Here is a 21,987-nt window from a genome sequence, read left to right on the forward strand (position 1 = left end):
ATCTCAGGATTACTACCAGTAACACATGCTAGTCAGCGTAGAAATAGTAGGATGTATCTGATGTGGCTGAAAAGGTGGTGAGAGGGGGATGGTTTCAGATTCCTGGGGCATTGGGACCAGTTCTGGGGCAGGTGGGACATGTACAATATTGACTGGTTACACCTGGGCAGGACCGAGACTGATGTCCTTGGTGGGGTACTTGCTCAAGCGGTTGGGGAGCGTTTAAACTAATAGTGCAGGGGGATGGGAACCTATGTAAGGATTCAGAGCAGAGGGTCATCAAGAACAAGAGGAAAAAGATAGAAAGAAGAATAAGAAATGTAATAGGCAGAAAAATCAAGGACCTGCTTCTGAAAATGATACTGTTAAAAAACATTTTTTTAAAAAAATAGGAATGGGACAAGGAATGCTAAAAGGACTAGCCTTAAGGTTTTGCACCCAAATGCACAGAGCATACAAAATAAAATGGATGAATTAGTTGCGCAGATAGATGTAAAAGGATATGACATAGTTGGGTTTACAGAGACATGACTCCAAGGTATCCAAGGATTTGAACTAAACATTTAAGGGCTATTCACTTTTTAGGAAGAACAGACAGAAAGGAAAAGGTGGTGGAGTTGCATTGTTGATTAAAGAAGATATTAATAAATATTGAGGAAAGATATAAATACTGATGTGGAACCTGTCTGGGTCGAATTAAGATGATCAAGGGGCAAAAAACATTTGTAGGGGTGGTAGACAGACCAAATTTACCACAGTGGTTAGCACTGTTGCTTCACAGCGCCAGGATCCCAGGTTCGATTCCTGGATTGGGTCACTGTCTGTCCGGTATCTGCACATTCTCCCAGTGTCTGCATGGGTTTCCTCCGGTCTCTCCGGTTCCCTCCCATAAGTCCAGAAAGCCGTGCTGTTAGGTAATTTGGACATTCTGAATTCTCCCTCAGTATGCCTGAACAGACGCTGGAATGTGGCGACTAGGGGCTTTTCACAGTAACTTCATTGCGGTGTTAATGTCAGACTACTTGAGACAATAAAGATTATTATAGTGGTTATTTGGGGAATAGCATTACTCAGGAAATCAGAGGTGCATGTGATAAGGAACATCTGTGATTATATAGAACATAGAACAATACAGCGCAGTACAGGCCCTTCGGCCCACGATGTTGCACCGAAACAAAAGCCATCTAACCTACACTATGCCATTATCATCCATATGTTTATCCAATAAACTTTTAAATGCCCTCAATGTTGGCGAGTTCACTACTATAGCAGGTAGGGCATTCCACGGCCTCACTACTCTTTGCGTAAAGAACCTACCTCTGTCCTATATCTATTACCCCTCAGTTTAAAGCGATGTCCCCTCGTGCCAGCCATTTCCATCCGCGGGAGAAGGCTCTCACTGTCCACCCTATCCAACCCCCTGATCATTTTGTATGCCTCTATTAAGTCTCCTCTTAACCTTCTTCTCTCCAACGAAAACAACCTCAAGTCCATCAGCCTTTCCTCATAAGATTTTCCCTCCATACCAGGCAACATCCTGGTAAATCTCCTCTGCACCCGCTCCAAAGCCTCCACGTCCTTCCTATAATGCGGTGACCAGAACTGTACGCAATACTCCAAATGCGGCCGTACCACAGTTCTGTACAGCTGCAACATGACCTCCTGACTCCGGAACTCAATCCCTCTACCAATAAAGGCCAACACTCCATAGGCCTTCTTCACAACCCTATCAACCTGGGTGGCAACTTTCAGGGATCTATGTACATGGACACCTAGATCCCTCTGCTCATCCACACTTCCAAGAACTTTACCATTAGCCAAATATTCTGCATTCCTGTTATTCCTTCCAAAGTGAATCACCTCACACTTCTCTACATTAAACTCCATTTGCCACCTCTCAGCCCAGCTCTGCAGCTTATCTATATCCCTCTGTAACCTGCTACATCCTTCCACACTATCAACAACACCACCGACTTTAGTATCGTCTACAAATTTACTCACCCACCCTTCTGCGCCTTCCTCTAGGTCATTGATAAAAATGACAAACAGCAACGGCCCCAGAACAGATCCTTGTGGTACTCCACTTGTGACTGAACTCCATTCTGAACATTTCCCATCAACCACCACCCTCTGTCTTCTTTCAGCTAGCCAATTTCTGATCCACATCTCTAAATCACCCTCAATCCCCAGCCTCCGTATTTTCTGCAATAGCCTACCGTGGGGAACCTTATCAAACGCTTTGCTGAAATCCATATACACCACATCAACTGCTCTACCCTCGTCTACCTGTTCAGTCACCTTCTCAAAGAACTCGATAAGGTTTGTGAGGCATGACCTATCCTTCACAAAGCCATGCGGACTATCCCTGATCATATTATTCCTATCTAGATGATTATAAATCTTGACTCTTATAATCCCCTCCAAGACTTTACCCACTACAGACGTGAGGCTCACCGGTCTATAGTTGCCGGGGTTGTCTCTGCTCCCCTTTTTGAACAAAGGGACCACATTTGCTATCCTCCAGTCCTCTGGCATTATGGATGACTTTAATCTGTATGCTGATTGGGCGAGTCAAATTAGACACAGTACAAACACAAGGAATTTCTGGAGTGTTTATGGGATAGTTTTCTGGATCAATATGTTGAGGAACCAATAAGGGAACAGGCCATCTTGGACTGGGTGTTGTGCAATGAAAAAGGATTAGTTGGCAATCTCGCTGTGAGAGCACCCTTCAGGATGAGTGACCATAATATGGCAGAACTCTTTACGAAGGTGATTCTGAGACCATGGTCCTAAACCTCTGGTAACTATGATGATATGAGGCATGAACTGGCTATGACAGACCAGGAAACACTACTGAAAGGAAGGACAGCAGACAGGCAATGGCAGGCATTCAAGGAATGAATAGGTGAAAAAAGTTATTTATTCCTAATTGCCGCAAGAATAGAAAGGGAACTGTGGCCAAACCATGGCTTACAAGGGAAATTAGAGTTAGTCTTAGATTCAAAGAAGAGGCATACAGATTAGCAAGAAAAAGCAATAGACCGGAGGATTGGGAACAGTTTAAACTTCAGCAAAGGCAGACCAAGAGGATTAAGGAGGGGAAAATACAATCTCAAAGTAAACTAGCAGGAAACATAAAAATTGACTGTAAAAGTTTCTATAGGTATGTAAAGAGAAAAAGATTGATTAAAAACTAATGTTTTTACAGTCAGAAATGGGGAATTTCATAATAGGGAACGAAGAAATGGCTGAGCAATTAAATTCATATTTTGCTTCTTTCTTCACAAAGGAAGACATAAATAATGTACTGGAAGTTCGGAGAAGCACAGGTTTTAGTGAGGAGCTAAAGAAAATGAGTAAATAAATGGATTTGGGGAAATTAATGGGATTGACGGTGGACAAATCTCCAGGACCTGATAATCTTCATCCCAGAGTACTTAAGTAGCCCTAGAAATATCAGATCCATTGGTGGTCATTTTCCAAAATTCTTTGGACTCTGGAATAGTTCCTACAGATTGGAGGGTAGCTCTAACCAACATTCCAGTGCTCTGCTAAACCAGAACTTTCTGCATTAACAAATTTTTAGCACTATGCATGTTGGTGATTGATAATATGGAATATGTACTCCCTTGGTACAGTCCCCATATAAAAGTGGATTTGAGAGGCCAGATGGATGCCTGGCCTCCAGTTTTGTATATTGCGCAAGACGAGACTACATCATAAATGTCCTCAAGATGTTTGTTTTTAAAAAAAAAAACACATGCAACAACAAATTACTGGATGGCAATTATTCTAATAAAACCCAAAGCAAAATATTTTGGAAGCTGCTTTCTATGAAAAAAAATTGAAATGTTATTTGGAACAAAAAGGGAGGTAGAGAGAAAACAAGGAACTATAGACCAGTGAGCCTAAAGTAGTAGGAAAGTTGCTAGAGTCCACTATCAAGGTTTTCAAAGCACAACATTTGGAAAGCAGTGGTGTAATCAGACAAAGTCAGCATGGATTTACGAAAGGCTTGCCAAATCTACTAGAATTCTTTCAAGATGTAACTAGTAGAGAACCGGTGAATGTGGTATATTTAGACGTTCAGAAGGCTTTCAACAAGGTCTCACACAGCAGATTGATACGTGAAGTTAAAGTGAGTGCGATTAAGTGTAGTGTCTTGAGATGGAGAGAAAGCTGGTTAGCAAACAGGAATCAAGGGAGCAGAGTATTGAACTGAATAATCAGCATGATCATAATGAATGGCGGAGCAGGCTCAAAGGGCCGAATGACTTCCTCCTTTCTGTTTGGAAGGCCAAGGGCGACGGAATTTTCATCCTTCTCCCATGTGCACCGGGTGTACTCCTGGATCGACTATTTTGTGATGGACGAGGCGCTGCTGGTGGGGGGTAGCTGACTCGGCGTTTGTGGTTTCTGACCAAGCGCCGGATTGGGTGGATTTGCGGGTGACTTTCGGGAGAGGCACAAAGGTCGCAGTGGAGATTAGATCGGAGGTGGTTGGCGGATGAGGGGGCGTGCGGCACTCCGGTGGGGCGGGTCAAGCGCAAGTGGGAGTATACATGTAAAAAGCCTTGAATAAAAATATATTTCTCAAGTGGGCAGGTTAAAACTTCCAAGTCGAAGAAAGTTCCACTTTCCATTGCTAGCTTGTGACCACTAGCTAAGGTCAAATGGGTAGATGGTAAGGGGGCTACAATTGTACTCCCCGCGGAGTTAGACAACAAAAATCATTCAAGATCTTGTCCAGGTTGTTGTGCTTTCATAATAATATATAAATTCACCCTCTGCAAGGCCTCCGCCTAAGTCCTGACCCACACCTCCCCTCCCAGCTCTTACTCCCACTTGCGCTTGACCCGCTCCACCAGAGTGTCACGCGCCCCCTCATACACCAACACCCTGAGGTCTAATCTGTGGACGTCGGGGCTCCTCCCGAAAACCACCAGCAAGTCCACCCAATCCGGCGCATGGTCAGAAACCACAATTGCTGATTCAGTAAACACGCTGTGGGTTGATTTATTAAGACTAGGCACATAAGAATAGATATACAAAAGGTAGAACATTTGGAGCCATCCACAGTAGAGCTGTGTGTGGGGTGTTCTGCTCACAAGCTAAAATTAAACTGAGACTAGCTCACATGACACACTTTCCTTCTAGTGATGGCATGCTACCATCCCTAAATGAAATATTACAAAGGGATCCCCAAATATAAGCATGGACAGTTGGATAAAGGATCGTTTTGCAGAACAAGGAATAATAAGAATTGAAATACACAAACATGACAAGAGGAGTAAAACAAGGATAGATTACATTATCCAAACTTTTCAACACATTTTCTAAATTTACCATGGGAATGATTAGATGAGTTGGTGGTTGGGTTCAAGATCAATGGAAAAGATAAATGATTTACATGGACAGTTTAAACAACAAATAGCTGAAATAATAAAGTTAATCACAGAGTCATGATTGCAAACAATTCATCTGGCAACATGAAGGAGTTTCTGGGCAACTGTTGAATCAAACTGATGGCAAACAGAAGAATATTCAGCTGTCATGTAGTCAACAGAATGCATTGTGAACATTGAACCGTAAATACTGAAGTCACATGATAACTAGGAGAATGCTTAAATAATGGCATTATAAATTTATGTTGGAAAGTAATTGGATAAGAATGTTCAATAAGAGGTACAATGAACTGGAAATAAAAAACTGATTAGTCTAATTAAAGCAATATAATTATGTGTGTAACCCAAACAGAAAAGGGTGAAACAAAGATACAAACCAATACCAAAGAAACTGGACTTCAAACGAGTAAATGTCAAAAGTACCTTGACCGGATAAATAAGACAGTAACGTAGTTAAATACAACAACTAGCAGTGCATGTAAGCATGAAGTGGGTAGGGTACAGACTCAAAATATTCTTATTAGGAGTACATGGAAAAGTTACTCAGTTTTATATTTTGACGATCCCAATATTTCATAGGGCAATTTTCTGTAAACCAAGAATGTTTCATTTTGGAATGTTTTACCTTCCTAAGTGTGCAAGTTGTTGTGTTTTGCATATTGTCCATAGCAGTCTAAACAGTAGTGGGTTCAAAAACATCAAGGAGAGGTGAGCAGTATTGATTTAAACTATTTGACTGGGTAAGGAGAAGAGAGAGAGAAAAAGAGAGCGCGCGAGAAAAGAGAGAAAAGAGAGCGAGAAAGAAAAGAGAGAGAGAGAGAAGATAAAAGAGAGAGATGAGAGAGAAGATAAAAGAGAGAAGAGAAAAGAGAGAGAAAAAGGAGAGAAAAAAGGAGAGAGAAAAGGAGAGAAAAGAGAGAGGGAGAGAGAGAGAAATAAAGGTGAGAACATCTTTTGTACATATTATAATTTGTTTCCTCCCATTAGATTCCATTGTTTGTGCATGGTCCAGAATATGATGGCCATCAAGCTAGTGATTTCAGGCAAACCTGTTGGACTTTAAAATGTTGTAAGACTTCTTACAGAATATGACGCGTAATGCAGCAAAGACCCAAAATGTTAACTCTCGATTCTCTCTCCACAAATGCCGTCAAGCCTCTTGAGTATTTCCAGGATTTTACGGTAAATAAACATAAATTAATTTTGAACATCTCTTAGTGAAAGAATTGATCAAGTGGCATTCATCTTACCCAGTTTTGGAAAGACAATTAAGTATTCAGCATTGCATTGTGGACATGCCACTCTGGCTGTACTGTTGCCCCTTTGTTTTTCGTCAACCCATCGTTGTAGACAAGCTTGGTGCACCCATTTTGTGGAACCCCTGCACCTGCAAGGTCGCACCCATTCTGCTGTCCTATCATCTTCGTCGGTAGCAAAACACACCCAACAACTCCTAAAATGAAAATAAAAATGAACATTCCAGGACTAAAACAGCACTAAGCCCAAGCATTCACCCCTTCCAGCAGAAGAGAAGTTAAAATAGTCCTAATAACTACAGTCTGAAGTGATTATACACAATGCAAACACTTTGCTATGACCAAGTTTTAGAATTTTGATTTTTTTTCCCTTCCTCCTCCCATATGTTTATTCTCTGCATACAATGAAGTACTGGAGTGGATAAGTGGTCTATGATTTAGAGTACAGGACTGCCCATGGATCAATCTGTCAAAGAGAGTACATCTTGGTAAAATTTGAAGACGTTGGTCATGAAAGAAAATCTTTAATTCAACACATTAAATGTTTGTTATTGTTGGTTCAAATAAAACAATGAACACACAGCTTGCAAATACCAAAAGGTATTCAGTTGAGGTCTTCAACGAAGGTGGTGGACATTTGCTCACTTCAAGGCTCCATGACCGACATGTTCTTTATGGCCAGACAAACCCAAGAGAAATGTTGAGAACTGCAATCGGAATTCGGAATTTCATTCATCAACCTAACCAAAGCATTTGGCTCTGTGGATTCTGATTCAAATCCTTGGATGCCCATGAAACTGCATGATAATCCTGCAATTGCTACACGATGACATGACTACAACTGTTTTGCGCAGGAGTCAACAAGGCTGTGAGACAGCCCTAAATTATGTGACAGTAGCTATTCACCTCAACAGTATTACAATATTTGGATGGAAAACGTAACCTTAGTTACTTCCATCCAAAACTAAACTGAGCAACATAGATATACATGACCTAGTTGCAGGTGACTGCAATGTCAATGCCCACTCTGCACCAGATTCACAAGCCACTGGATTTCTTCAACTCCACATACAATAAACCCAGCCTGTCAAGTGACATGGTGCCAAAACCAAAAACCCATACCTGATCAGCCAAATATTTCACCTCCCATACATGTTGAAGGCGAGACAATGAAATGTTGAGCACTTCCCAAACCTTGGCAGCTATCTTTCTCAAAAGGCCACCATTGACGAGGAGATCCAACACTGGATCAGCTAACCTGACAGTCACACACATGCCACTGTAGTTTGTATGAAGATCTCCACAAGTCAAACAAAGTCCGAATTGCACAGCAGTCATCATCACCATACTCCTGTACTGCAGTGAGACCTGGACTCTATATTTGTGACACACAAGTGTTAGAGAAATTGCATGAGCATTGCCTCCAGTGATTCCTCCAGATCCAATGGGAGGATAATTGAACAAATACTAGTGTCCGTCTTGAAGACAAGTCCACAAGCAATGTTTTTTTTTTTTTTAAATTCATTCACGGAATGTGAGCATCGCTGGCTGGGCCAGTATTTACTCCCATCCCGAATTGTCCCTCAGAAGGCATTTAAGAGTCAACCACATTGCTGTGGGTCTAGAGTCACAAATAGGCGAAATCTAAACCATCAGAACCAGATTTTATATTTACAACAATTGACAATGTTTTCATGGCCATCATTAGACTTTTACTTCCATATTTTTATTGAATTCAAATATCACCATCTGGGATTCGAACCTGGGTCCCCAGAACATTCTGCTGGGGCTCTGGTTACTGGTCCAGTGATAATATCAATATGCCATGGTCTTCTCCAAATTGCTAGGGAATTTGAAGGATTGGACACCATGTCCAGATGGCCAAAAACCCTCTCCTCCACCAGGTCTAATTCCCTCAACACTCAATTGGCCAATGTTCCAGGAAAAGACAAAGAAAACAGTTCTTGACATTCTGAAGTGCTCTTTGAAGCACAACAGCATTGACCATAATGACGTGCTATAAATCATGCACAATGGTGACAATATGTATGGGAGGACAACTATCAGGCTGCATCCAATTTAGCGTTCCAATGCCTTAATGACAAATCAGAGGAATGAAAGAAAAGGAAACAAATTCAGCACTGCGAATCCCCGACCAACCCAACATGCCCAAAGATCCACGGGCGGAGATTAACCCCATCAGTCATTTAGGCCTGTCAGGAGAGGGAAATATTACGAACTTGGGTTCAGAAATGGGGTCCAAGATGCAGCGGGCAACTTAGGGGTTAAACAGACTGAGGGAAAAGACTGCTGTCAGCAGAGTGAGACGGATGCGCGCTCAGCATGAGTCACCGTGTCCCATTCAGACTTAACCTAGTCAGTGGGAATACAGGATGCCCCAGTTCAGCCAAGATGATCCACTCAAGATCCATTATCATTTGGGCCAACTTGGCTTCATTTGCCATCTCCACTTTGCTGAGTTTTGCTGCATTTCCAATTCTTTTGTTTTTAATTGGATTTGAGCTAATTCTTTTTTTAAATTTAATATAAATTTAGTGTACCCAATTCATTTTTTCCAATTAAGGGGCAATTTAGTGTGGCCAATCCACCTACCCTGCACATCTTTGGGGGTGAAACCCATGCAAACACAGGGAGAATGTGCAAACTCCACATGGACAGTGACCCAGAGCTGGGATCAAACCTGGGACCTCAGCACCGTGAGGCAGCAATGCTAACCACTGTGCCACCATGCTGCCCCTGGATTTGAGCTAATTCTAATGGTAATTTTCAATATTAAGCCATGGTTGGTATTTTCTCTGCCTTCTTTGGGACTTTTGGCAGCGCTAACTGCATTTTCTCTGCCAAACTCAACAGCTTTGCCTTCGATTCCCTTTGTAAATCCTCCCGAGTGATATCCTCCAAAGAACATCCTTTGTAACTGCAAGGGCCACCTCCAGTCACTCCCTATTCAATATTTCAAACCTGGAAAGAATCAACACACACGGACTGTCTTTACTTTTGATAACCCCAAGCCAAACAAGGAATTATACCAAGAATCCCGGATGAGTCCCCAATTTGTTACGGATGTTTGGTCAGCTCTCAGTGACTAAGTGACTGAATGAAATGGCGTAACATTTTAACTTTTAATGTGGTGTGGAAAGATCAATTCGGTCGAGGAGTGATAATGTAAGAAATAGGGCTTGGCTATTTTACGAACAAACTTTATTAAAACAAAAGAAAATATTTGAAAACTTTTAAACTTTAACCCTAATAATAGCAGATTACATGCAGTTTCTTAACGTCAACACATTAGTTCCCTTGAAACATCACTTTAAATCACCATGCCGCTCACACAGATATGCCAAGACCATGACTTGCATTTACAAACCAATTTTTCTTCTGTTAAGGACGTTTGTTCAGAAGCCTTTTCCAAAGTCTGCCTTGGTGGCAGGACCTCTCTGGTCAATTTCCACAACCGTCTCCCTGTAACTGTTCGGAACAGCATTCTTTCTTTCTCTTCACCCAGCCCCTCAAACAAAGGTCCCTCAGGTTTTCAGACTTCAACCTATTATCGTTATCTTGACTGCTTACTCAGTCACATGTATACAAAAAAACAGAGCAATTTCATTTATATGCATCTTCCATTGACAGCCAAATAGGTTATCATACTCTGTGATGGGCTAATGGCTGGACAAACAAGAGTGTCCAAAATGTCAATGGATCTTGAGTGGATCATCCTGGCTGAACTGGTGCATCCTGTCAATCCCCACTCAAGAGCTGAAGTCTGAATGCGACATGGCAACTCCAGCTGTGGGTATATCCCTCTGACTCTGCTGCTGGCAGTCTTTCCCCTCAGTCTGTTTCACCCCTAAATTGCCTGCTACATCTTGCACCCCATTTCTGGACCCAAGTTCCAAATATCTCTGCATCATGACAGACCCAAGGCAGGAACTCTCAAACTAGAGTAGATGTGATCCTCAAATCAAGGGACACCCTGGGTTAACAAATCAGCATTTCACTATTTTAATCGTCACCAAATACTATCAGAGAGTTTGAAATTAAATCATGTGGTGTCACAAATGCAACTCATTTCAGAAACAGGCCCAAATAATAAATGGGAATGCTGCGATAATTTTCCACCATGATTGTCGATTTGCTTTCAGCTAGAATGGGGGTGGGGGGAGGAGAACGGAAAGCATAGGCGCGCACTGCATGATGCCCTTTCAACAACAGCACTGTGCTCCATGCCAAATTTTCCATTTTCTTGCATTGAATAAAACATGACCTTGATAAAATAGTGAATTAGGTCAGTACTCAGATAACAAACTGAAACAGGAAAAACCCGCTAGGTGAAACCTCTTGTGAAAACAAAGCTTCATTTCTTACGGTAACTCAAGCCTGCTCCCTCGATGAGTCCACAAAAACAGAATCAATATCCCTGATGCATTTTGCTCTGCTTTGCACTTAGATGCATTGCAGAGAAGACAGAATATTTTGCAGTTCATCTCAATTTTATTTTGCAGGACACTGGTGTAAAACTAAATTTATTTGGCAGCTAAACAATTCTAATTATTTTGAAGCACACTGTTACATTTGTTTTTGAGAGCAATTATAAACATGAATCATGATCAGAACCTGCCACTCACGGCAATATAATTTTGCATGTTGATAAAAATGTTGGGGATTACAATTAAAACATTGATAAAATATTTATAAAACCAATATCTGCATATGTAATACTGAATATTGTTTTGCATGTTAACAAGTCTAAATGACATCCTTTCCATCTGCCAAGAAACTGCTCCCTCAGATGCCCTTGTATTTCAATGTACACAAGAAGAAACATATAATCTCCTTCTATACACCCTGTATAAATGTGATGCCACAGTACATAACTGGAATGTTCAAGTTCTGCAATGCCAATCACTCTCAGTGATATGATTTCTTACAATAATTACAACCATATTGTGAAGAAATATTGATGCAATTAGCCTTCCTTTCCAAAATTCAATACAAAAGCAAAATACTGGAAATACAAAATAAAAGCAGAAAATGCTGGAAATAGTCAGCAGGCCAGGGTAGCACCTGTGGAGAGAAAGAGTTGACATTTTTGGGTCAATGTCTGTTCGGATGAAATTCTACAGAACAATTCCAAAGGAGAGCCATTTGGATTCAAAATGTTTTTCTCTCCACAGATGCTGCCAGACCTGCTGAGCTTTTCTAGCATGTGGTTTTCACTTCAGATCTCCAGCATCCGCAGTATTTTGTTGTTATTTTATTTGAAGTCGTGCTGTGCGAGCATGTACGCCCATTTGACAGGGCAGGTGAGGCTTCGGTCTAGCGTTTCATTTAAAATACAACACCTTCAACAGTGCACCACCCCCTAATTTCAGCATTGCCGGGTCAACGGAGATGCTGTGGCCCTGGAGTATGAGTTGAATCAAGAATCTTCTGACCCGGAGTGCTACCAACTGAGCCACAAGCTGTAAAATTTTCAATGTCTGTTTTGGTACCTGCTGGTTAATGAACAAAACCACTAATGCAGTTTACAGATCCAACTTTATTATGTAGCCAAAAATAATCTGCTTACGTTAATACTGCAAGAGAGTGATGTGTAGCAAGCTAATGTTTTCAGTCAAACACCCAGTAGAAAAACTGAAATAAAAATAAAAATGGGCCCTTCCAATACCTTGAACTGTGACAAACCTCTTCAATGAGCTAATCAGGGTGAATTGTAGAAAACTGTACAGAACTCCAATTTAAATTGTTTAAAAAGGGATCGAAGGAAATGCTGAACAATTATCGGCCAGTTAGTCTTACGTCAGTGGTGGGCAAACTAATAATCAATTCTGAGAGATAGGATTAACTGTCACACAGAAAGACATGGATTAGTCATGGATAGTCAGCATGGATTTGTTAAAGGAAGGTCTTTACTCATAAATTTCAAATTATTTGAGGAAGTGACAAGAAGGGTTGATAAAGGTAGTGCAGTGGATGTGGCGTACAAGGATTTTAGCAAGGCATTTGACAAAGTAGGTTCCTCAAGAAAGTGAAAGGCCATGGGATATGGGGCAAGTGGCAAACCAGATAAAAAGTTGGCTTAGTAACAGGAGACAAACGGCAATGTTCCACAGCGTTCGGTGTTGGGACCTTTACTGTTTGTGTTATGTATTAATGATTTGGGGGCGGCTCGTGGTGCAATGGTTAGCACAACTGCCTCACAGCACCAAGGACCCGTCGTCGATCCCTGCCTGTGTGGAGTTTGGACATTCACCCGTGTCTGCGTGGGTCTCCCACAAATCGAAAGTGTGCAGGGTAGGTGGATTGGCCATGCTAAATTCCTCTTAATTGGAAAAATAATTGGGCACTTTAAATTTATTTTTAAAAATATATTAACGGTTTGGACGTGAACATGGAGAGCATGATTGGGAAATTTGCAGATGACACAAAGATTGGCCAAGTGGAGGACAGTATAGAGGATACCTGTACTCTTCAGAACTATATGGATGGGGGCAGCACGGTGGCGCAGTGGGTTAATCACGACGCCGAGGTCCCAGGTTCGATCCCGGCTCTGGGTCACTGTCCGTGTGGAGTTTGCACATTCTTCCCGTGTTGCGTGGGTTTCACCCCCACAACCCAAAGATGTGCAGGGTAGGTGGATTGGCCACGCTAAATTGCCCCTTCATTGGAAAAAATGAATTGGGTACTCTAAATTTATTTTTTTTTAAACTATATGGATGGATTGGTGGAGTAGGCGATAAAGTGGCAGATGGAATTTAACAAAGAAGTGTGAGATCGTGCATTTAGGGAGGTCGAACAGTTGTAGGGAGTATAAGATAAATGAGAATATACTAAGAGGGGGAGATGAAGTGAGAGATATTGGTGTACACAAGTCCCCAAAGACAAGTAGACACGGTTGTTAAGAAAGCATATGGAAGGCTCTCCTTCATTGGCAGAGGTATAGAATATAAAAGGAAGGATATGATGTTGGAAACACTGGTGAGGCGACAACTGGAATAGTGTGTGCAGCTCTGGTCACCACATTACAGGAAGGATGTTGTTGTTCTGGAGAGAGTGCAGAAGAATGTTGCCTGGGCTAGAAAAATGTGGCTACAAGGAGAGTTTGGATAGGTTGGGGTTATTTTCCTTGGAAAAGAAGGCTGAGTGGGCGACTTAATTGAGGTGTACAAAATTATGAGGGGAAGCGATGGGGTGGACAGGGTAAAATGGTTTCCCTTGGTGGAGAATCTATGAGGGGACATAGATTCAAGATAAATGGCAGAAGGTGTAGAGAGGAGATGAGGAAACACTTTTAAACACGGAGCTTAGCGAGAGTCTGGAATTCGCTGCCCGAGTTGGTGGCGGAGGCAGGGACCTTAAACTCTTTTAAAAAGGTACCCAGATCTGCACCTTAAGTGCTCTAAGCTAAAAGGCTATGGACAGGGTGCAGGAAGGTGGGATCAAAAAACTGGCACCTAGGTGTCCTCGGGCTGGCATGGACAAGATGGATCGAATGGCCTTCTTCTGTGCTGTGACTTTTTGATGATTCTATGAAATTGAAGTAAAGCTGGTGATAGATCCTAGGGATCTCAGTAATAACATTTCCATGATTTTTCTACGGACTTCAAATTATTAATTGTATTTTGTTGTTCCTCATATATAGAATATATGTGTACAAAATTAATACATTAGATATGAAGTGCAATTTGGCGTTTAAAATTTCCAGCGTTGTACACATCAAATTCAACTCTCAATAAATTATAAATCGCTCGACTGATCAGGAAATGTTTCCTGATGAAAATATGACCTTAAATTAATGATAATCTTCTTTCTTATTCATGATTGTAAAGACTAACTTGATTTTGAATTGTTTCAATCCGGTTCCTACTAGTCCAAATCGATTCGGAAGATAGCTATGATCTCTTATAGATATGAAGAGGATGACAAATATATGAAGAGTTAAAAGGGTATACCTCCAAATGAAGTTACTTTGCTTAAATCATCTAACCTTAATTCTTATGGTTAAGCAGGTCATCCCCAGTGGTGATTTTTCAAGTTAGATTAATTAAAACCTGTGCAATTATTCATATTGCATAGTACTGCCTCATTTGTGCAGTACTAAATTTTAATGTTACAATTCAGCCAGATTGATTCATGTACCAGTCACAATCAATTTCAAATCAATAATAAATTACATGTAACTTTGACTTTAGCTATTGTGTTCTCACTGGGACACAATCAGAGAAGTTAATATAATTAAGACAATTACCCTAATTTATGTTGAAGCCAAGCAAATATAACCCAACTCTCAAAGTAATATTTGCATTCTTTTATTTCTATGGCAAGCTGGCTACCTTTCAACAATTGTCATACTGTTATCCACTTTTTTGAAGGAATACTTTTGTAGACAAGAAACTGTACTCAATCTAAATTAGAATCTAAATTAGCTCATCAAAAAAAAATGTGCACTTCAGAACGTCACAGTTCCCACCATGCCCCCGCCACACAGCCTTGTTCCTAAACTTATGCAAAAAGATGCCCGAGAACAGATACCAGGTAATTTAGAATTCTCCACCCATGCAATAGCACAATTGTTATAACCCCTGTAGGGATAACCAAGTGATATGAATTTCCCATGACTGACAGAAAGAATTGCAGGACTAGATTTCACTTGAGGTTCACTGTAACAAACAGGCTAAAAAGTATTACTGTTAAATGTTACAGAATAGGCAACTAATATGCCAGAAAAGATACTTTCCCATTAACTAATAAACTCACCACAAATACAGGACCTCCTTGCATGCTACGCCACTCTCTCAGCAGACACCTAGCCTTGTAGATTAAATCCCATGCTCCTCCTGGCTTTTAAGCAGGCTCCCATTTTCCTGCCACACCAGGGTGAATATTCCACTGTCCTTCGAATGCTACTTTACTCCATTTTCTGAGTATCGTACTCTGGCAACTCCTTGGTCCTGCGCAAGTTACATTTCTTTGCACAGAAAATCAGTTCTCCTTAGCATCCTACATAATGTTCAGTGTGGGGGGTGAAAAACAGCCATATGTATGAAGAGAAACTCAGGTGTTACTTACCTCAAATTGCCAGACAATTTAAGACACTGTTAGTCCATAAGGACCACAGGTCTCCATCAAACTTTGAGCATGTCAAGTAATTGCTGCATTTATGCTGTTAATATGAATTAAACTAGACACAGAATGTCAAGGCTATGATTAAACAGTACAAGGACACTGCTAATGGGATAATTTATGTTTCCAATGACCTTCCACTTTGAAACCAATATGCTCCTGTCCACACCAACCTTTCTGTCATTGGAAAACTTGGTTAAACAACTCAACATTGTCTTACCTCAATCTCATCATTCACAAATATTGTAAATAGTTGAGGCAAAAATCCTCTCGACATCACCAGTTGCTTTCTTCCAATTAGAGTACGGACTAATTATCCATACTCTGTCTTCAGGGTGGCATGATAGCACAGTGGTTAGCACAGTTGCTTCACAGCACCAGGGACCCGGCTTCAATTCCAGGCTTGGGTCAGTCTGTACGGAGTCTCCATGTTCTCCCGGTGTCTGTGTGGGTTTCCTCCGGGTGCTCCGGTTTCCTCCCACAAGTCCCGAAAGACATGCTGTTAGGTGAATTGCACATTCTGAATTCTCCCTCAGTGTACCCGAACAGGCACTGGAGTATGGCGACTCAGGGATTTTCACAGTAACTTCACTGCAGTGTTACTGTAAGCCTATTCGTGACACTAATGTATTATTCTACCACCTAATTGCATTCAATTCCATAAACTTTAAATTTACCTATCAGTAAATTAGTAAATGGAACATGAAATGCCTTCTGGAAGACCACACAAACATTAATAGAGAATCTTTGGTCTATTTTAGTTTCTCAAAAAAAATAAAGATTTTGAAGATGATCTATTCTTAATCAACCATACCTGCTCTCTCTAGTCAGTTCAAATTTTGTGAAGTGCTCATTCACTCTGCTTGTAAATATAGATTGCATTAATGACCAACAACATACCAACTGGCTTCTACTGTCCCCATTTGTTAAATAATGGACTTCTAATAATTCAGTGACAATCAGATGTTCAAGCTGCCACTTCAGCTTTGCTGACTTATTCAAATCCCAAAATGTAACTTATTAGGGAGATGGACATTGGTCTTGGTGTTCTGTTGACCTTCTTGTCCAGTTGTCAACTCACTCTTCCACCAATTTGTGATGCAAAATTAATTTCAAGGGAATGGAAGAAAGTCAAACTCATGGCACTCACTGCAAGATTCCCAGCTCCAGCAAATTCTAGACATTATGTTTCACTCCCAGACTGAAAAGCCTGACAAAAATACTGTGTTGGTCTGCATCCATATTTCAAAAATCAACCAAAACACATTTGCTATCAAACAGCCAAAAAAGAAACAACAGTGCAGAGAATTAGGATTTCTATTCAGCAGCCATCATGATTAAGGTTTCACAAATTATCCGATCGTTTCAATCATAAGACCATAAGACATAGGAGTGGAAGTAAGGCCATTCGGCCCATCGAGTCCACTCCACCATTCAATCATGGCTGATTTCAACTCCATTTACCCGCTCTCTCTCCATAGCCCTTAATTCCTCGAGAAATCAAGAATTTATCAACTTCTGTCTTAAAGACACTCAACGTCCCGGCCTCCACCGCCCTCTGTGGCAATGAATTCCACAGACCCACCACTCTCTGGCTGAAGAAATTTCTCCTCATCTCTGTTCTAAAGTGACTCCCTTTTATTCTAAGGCTGTGCCCCCGGGTCCTAGTCTCCCCTGCTAATGGAAACAACTTCCCTACATCCACCCTATCTAAGCCATTCATTATCTTGTAAGTTTCTATTAGATCTCCCCTCAACCTCCTAAACTCCAATGAATATAATCCCAGGATCCTCAGACGTTCATCGTATGTTAGGCCTACCATTCCTGGGATCATCCGTGTGAATCTCCGCTGGACCCGCTCCAGTGCCAGTATGTCCTTCCTGAGGTGTGGGGCACAAAATTGCTCATAGTATTCTAAATGGGGCCTAACTAATGCTTTATAAAGCTTCAGTAGTACATCCCTGCTTTTATATTCCAAGCCTCTTGAGATGAATGACAACATTGCATTTGCTTTCTTAATTACGGACTCAACCTGCAAGTTTACCTTTAGAGAATCCTGGACTAGGACTCCCAAGTCCCTTTGCACTTCAGCATTATGCATTTTGTCACCGTTTAGAAAATAGTCCATGCCTCTATTCTTTTTTCCAAAGTGCAAGACCTCGCACTTGCCCACGTTGAATTTCATCAGCCATTTCTTGGACCACTCTCCTAAACTGTCTAAATCTTTCTGCAGCCTCCCCACCTCCTCCATACTACCTGCCCCTCCACCTATCTTTGTATCATCGGCAAACTTAGCCAGAATGCCACTTGTTCTGAATCATCTTGCACGAGTGTCAAGGTGTTACAGATACTTAAATGATATATTTTAAAACTTGTAGATCATGCAAGCAGGTCAGCAAGCTCATTTTCAGCCTTTTTACATGGTCAGGCAAGTTTTGCAGTCGATATTTTAAAAACTAGCAGATCTCCAGTGGCATTTCTCAAGTGACGATCATTGATTTTATAAAAACACAGGATAAATCAATAGGCTTGATTGGTAATTTCACTAGTCTAAATAGCCTGCAGTGGTTACAGTGTGCACCAGTTCTGTTTCAATTTACTTCATTGTCGTTGGCTCAAAATCCGACAACTCCCTACCCAAGACGTGCAATGAGAGTATCTTCATTACAAGCACTGCAATGGTACAAAAAGATCCACCAACCACTACCTTTCCAAGAGCAACTAGGATCAAGAGCCAGCTTTCCTGCAACACACTCAGCCCGAGAGTTATTATGCTGTTATGCCAGTTATATATAGCCAGGGATTTTCATTTCAGGATTATGGACAGTTTTGGGTCCTAGAAAGGCATGTGGGGCTTGAGCAGTTGTGAGGTATGGAGTCAGGGTCTAGATTCATAGGGTAAAATCCAAGCAGATATCTCAGATTTTTGCTCGTCAGCAAATATTAATTGGTGAATCAGAGTATAGGAAACACGGTTTATCCTACATTTAATTACAACATTGGAAAGAAATCTGGCCCAACCCAACCCAACCCCCCCCCCCCCCCCCCCCCCCCGTGTCTCCTGCGTGGACAATTAGAGAGTGGGAAACAAGGCAGTTAGCAGAATCTGGTTTTATCCAAGGCTCCTGGAGCTCAGCAACACTCAGGGAGCAGGGTCCAACAGCCTTTCAGTAGGATGCTGAGGAGAATGAGTCCCAAACTCCCATCAGGCCTGACCCCCTACCCTGTCTCGTATGTGGACATCATCCACTAGTATATATGCAGATGCTTTGCACCCTTGGGTACTCTTCCCACATCACTTATCCATTGGTTTCCAATTCCTATCTCTATGTTCTTGTTTAAAGTGTGCGAGTGCAAATGATGGGGAGAGTTCAGCACAACAGTTTAAAAGACAAGAATTAATCATTTGCAACTATCTTCAACCAGAAGTTCCGAGGTGGATGATCCATCTCAGCCTCCCACTGTAACCCCCAGTGTGGCATTATGTTAAATGTACAGAACTGTAAGGATTAATGTTATGTCCAAATCAACCACTAGAGGGAACTAGGTGCAGAACTATACAAGGCATCGATGCCAAGCCTTCTGGGAGAGAGGTTGAGGAGGAGGCTAGAAGACAGACTGTAAGAAAGATAGTGTGAACGAGAGCAGATCATAGTTATTGTATTTGTGTAGAGATTAGTAGTAGACGAGTATAGAATGTATGTTTATCAATTGTTGTTATATAGAGGTAAGTGTCGTATATAGGAGTAAGTGTCAAATCCAATTAGCTTTCTTCAATGTAAAAGCTAGTTGTGGTCTTTGTGAACACTACGCCAACCATCCTCGGATTAGAACTACAAAAAACACCACACCCAGCATCAAAGATGTTAATCTTCAGTCAATTCATTCCATGTGATATTAAGAAACTGCGGAAGGCACTGGATACTGCAACAGCTATGGGTCCTGACAACATTCCTGCAATAGTACAGAACATTTGCATTCCAGAACCAGCTATGCCCCCGACCAAGCTGTCCAAGTACAAATACAACACTGGCATCTAAGATCCTAGCAATGTACTGTCCACAAAAAGCAGGACAAACCCAACTTGACAAATTATTAGCCCAGCAAGCGAGTCTCGATGATCAATGAGATGATGAAAGGCATCAACAACAGTAGTCATGTGGCACTTACTCAGGACCAACCTGTTCACGGACATTCAGTTTGGATTTTGCCAGGGCAACGCAACTCCTGACCTCATTATAGCCTTTGTCAAAGAGAGGTCATGTCTGAAAAATCTGCTTGAGTTCTTTGAGGAGGTAACAAGGAAGTTAGACAAAGGAGAACCAGTGGACATGATTTATTTAAATTTCCGGAAGGCCTTTGACAAGGTGCCACATAGGGGGCTGTTAAATAAGTTAAGAGCGCATGGTGTTAAGGGTAAGATCCTGGCATGGATAGAGGATTGGCTGACTGGCAGAAGGTAGACAGTGGGGATAAAGGAGTCTTTTTCAGGATGGCAGCCAGTGACTAGTGGTGTGCCTCAGGGGTCTGTGCTGGGACAACAACTTTTCACAAGATACAATAATGATCTGGAAGAAGGAACTGAAGGCACTGTTTCAAGTTTGCAGATGATACAAAGATGTGTAGAGGGGCAGGTAGTATTGAAGAAGCAGGGATGCTGCAGAAGGATTTGGACAGGATAGGAGAGTGGGCAAAGAAGTGACAGCTGGAATACAATATGAAAAAGTGTGAGGTTATGCACTTTAGATGGAAGAATGGAGGCATAGACTATTTTCTAAATGGGGAAATGCTTAGGAAATCAGAAGCACTTGGGAATCCTTGTTCACGATTCTCTTAAGGTTGACGTGCAGGTTCAGTCGGCAGTTAGGAAAGCAAATGTAATGTTAGCATTCATGTCGAGAGGGTTAGAATACAAGACCAGGGATCTACTTCTGAGGCTATACAAGGCTCTGGTCAGACCCCATTTGGAGTATTATGAGCAGTTTTGGGCCCCTTATCTAAGGAAGGGTGTGCTGGCCTTGGAAAGGGCCCCGGGGAGGTTCACAAGAATGATCCCTGGAATGAAGAGCTTGTCGCATGAGGAACGGTTGAGGGCTCTGGGTCTGTACTCGTTGGGAGTGTAGAAGGATGAGGGGGAATCTTATTGAAACTTACAGGATACTGTGAAGCCTGGATAGAGTGGATGTGGAAAGGACGTTTCCACTTGTAGGAAAACTTAGAACCAGAGTACACAATCTCAGACTAAAGGGACAATCCTTTAAAACAGAGATGAGGAGAAATTTCTTCAGCCAGAGGGTGGTGAATCTGTGGAACTCTTTGCCGCAGAAGGCTGTGGAGACCAAATTACTGAGTGTCTTTAAGACAGAGATAGATAGCTCATAACCATCTTCTCAATGGCAATTAGGGGTGGAAAATGAATAACCGCATTCCATCAACAAATAAAAATAGCAATTTTCTCTGAAAATGGATGGCAACTCAGATGGGGGGGGGGCGGTATTCAATTTACCCAATTCAATTTTTTCCAATTAAGGGGCAATTTAGCTTGGCCAATCCACCTAATCTGCACATCTTTGGGTTGTAGGGGTGAGACCCACAGACTGGGGGAGAACGTGCAAACTCCACACGGACAGTGACCCGGGGCTGGGATCGAACCTGGAACCTCGGCGGCATGATACAGCAATGCTAACCACTGCGCTGCTGTGCCGCCATAGCATTCAATTTCTTAATTTGCACTGCCTTAAACTTAATTTCACTGTACCTATCGGTACACCGAGTTTGCGGACACTGCCTTCAATGCAAAAATTCCTGTATCCAAAAATGCCAAATAGAAAGTGCTCAAAGTTAATTTATGCAGTTTTTATACATACACAAATGTTAAGCTTCACAAATGGTTCAGAAGATAAAGTTGGAATTTTCAAAAGGAACAGGTAAGTATTTTCTACAAATAATCTCTCTTAAGTAAATGCTAACTTAGCCTGAAATAATCAGGTTTCACAATCTTTCAAATTAAGCAAAAAATGTCTAAATCTTCACAGGGTGATGAATATTGGATCAACATTTTATCTCTTTCTCACCTTTTTCTGACCCCTGTGCTGCCTTGGATGAGCTGTAATCTAGCTCAGCTAACTATTGGGAGGTGCAACACCAATATCTCCATTGCCACTATAAACGCCATACAC

The 21,987-nt window shown here is 41.6% G+C and overlaps 1 protein-coding gene across 3 annotated transcripts in view; it reads right to left on the bottom strand.

Moving 5' to 3' along the window:
• Positions 1–21,987, bottom strand: part of marchf5 (membrane-associated ring finger (C3HC4) 5) — a 141,552-nt gene that overhangs the window by 89,359 nt on the left and 30,206 nt on the right. For all 3 annotated transcript variants that reach the window (XM_072479091.1, XM_072479093.1, XM_072479092.1), the window contains exon 2: positions 6,659–6,861. In XM_072479091.1, coding sequence (XP_072335192.1) covers positions 6,659–6,861 — 203 coding nt within the window. The remainder of the gene's footprint in view (positions 1–6,658; positions 6,862–21,987) is intronic.

This window comes from Scyliorhinus torazame, chromosome 16, assembly GCF_047496885.1.
Source record: "Scyliorhinus torazame isolate Kashiwa2021f chromosome 16, sScyTor2.1, whole genome shotgun sequence".
Lineage (NCBI taxonomy): Eukaryota > Metazoa > Chordata > Chondrichthyes > Carcharhiniformes > Scyliorhinidae > Scyliorhinus > Scyliorhinus torazame.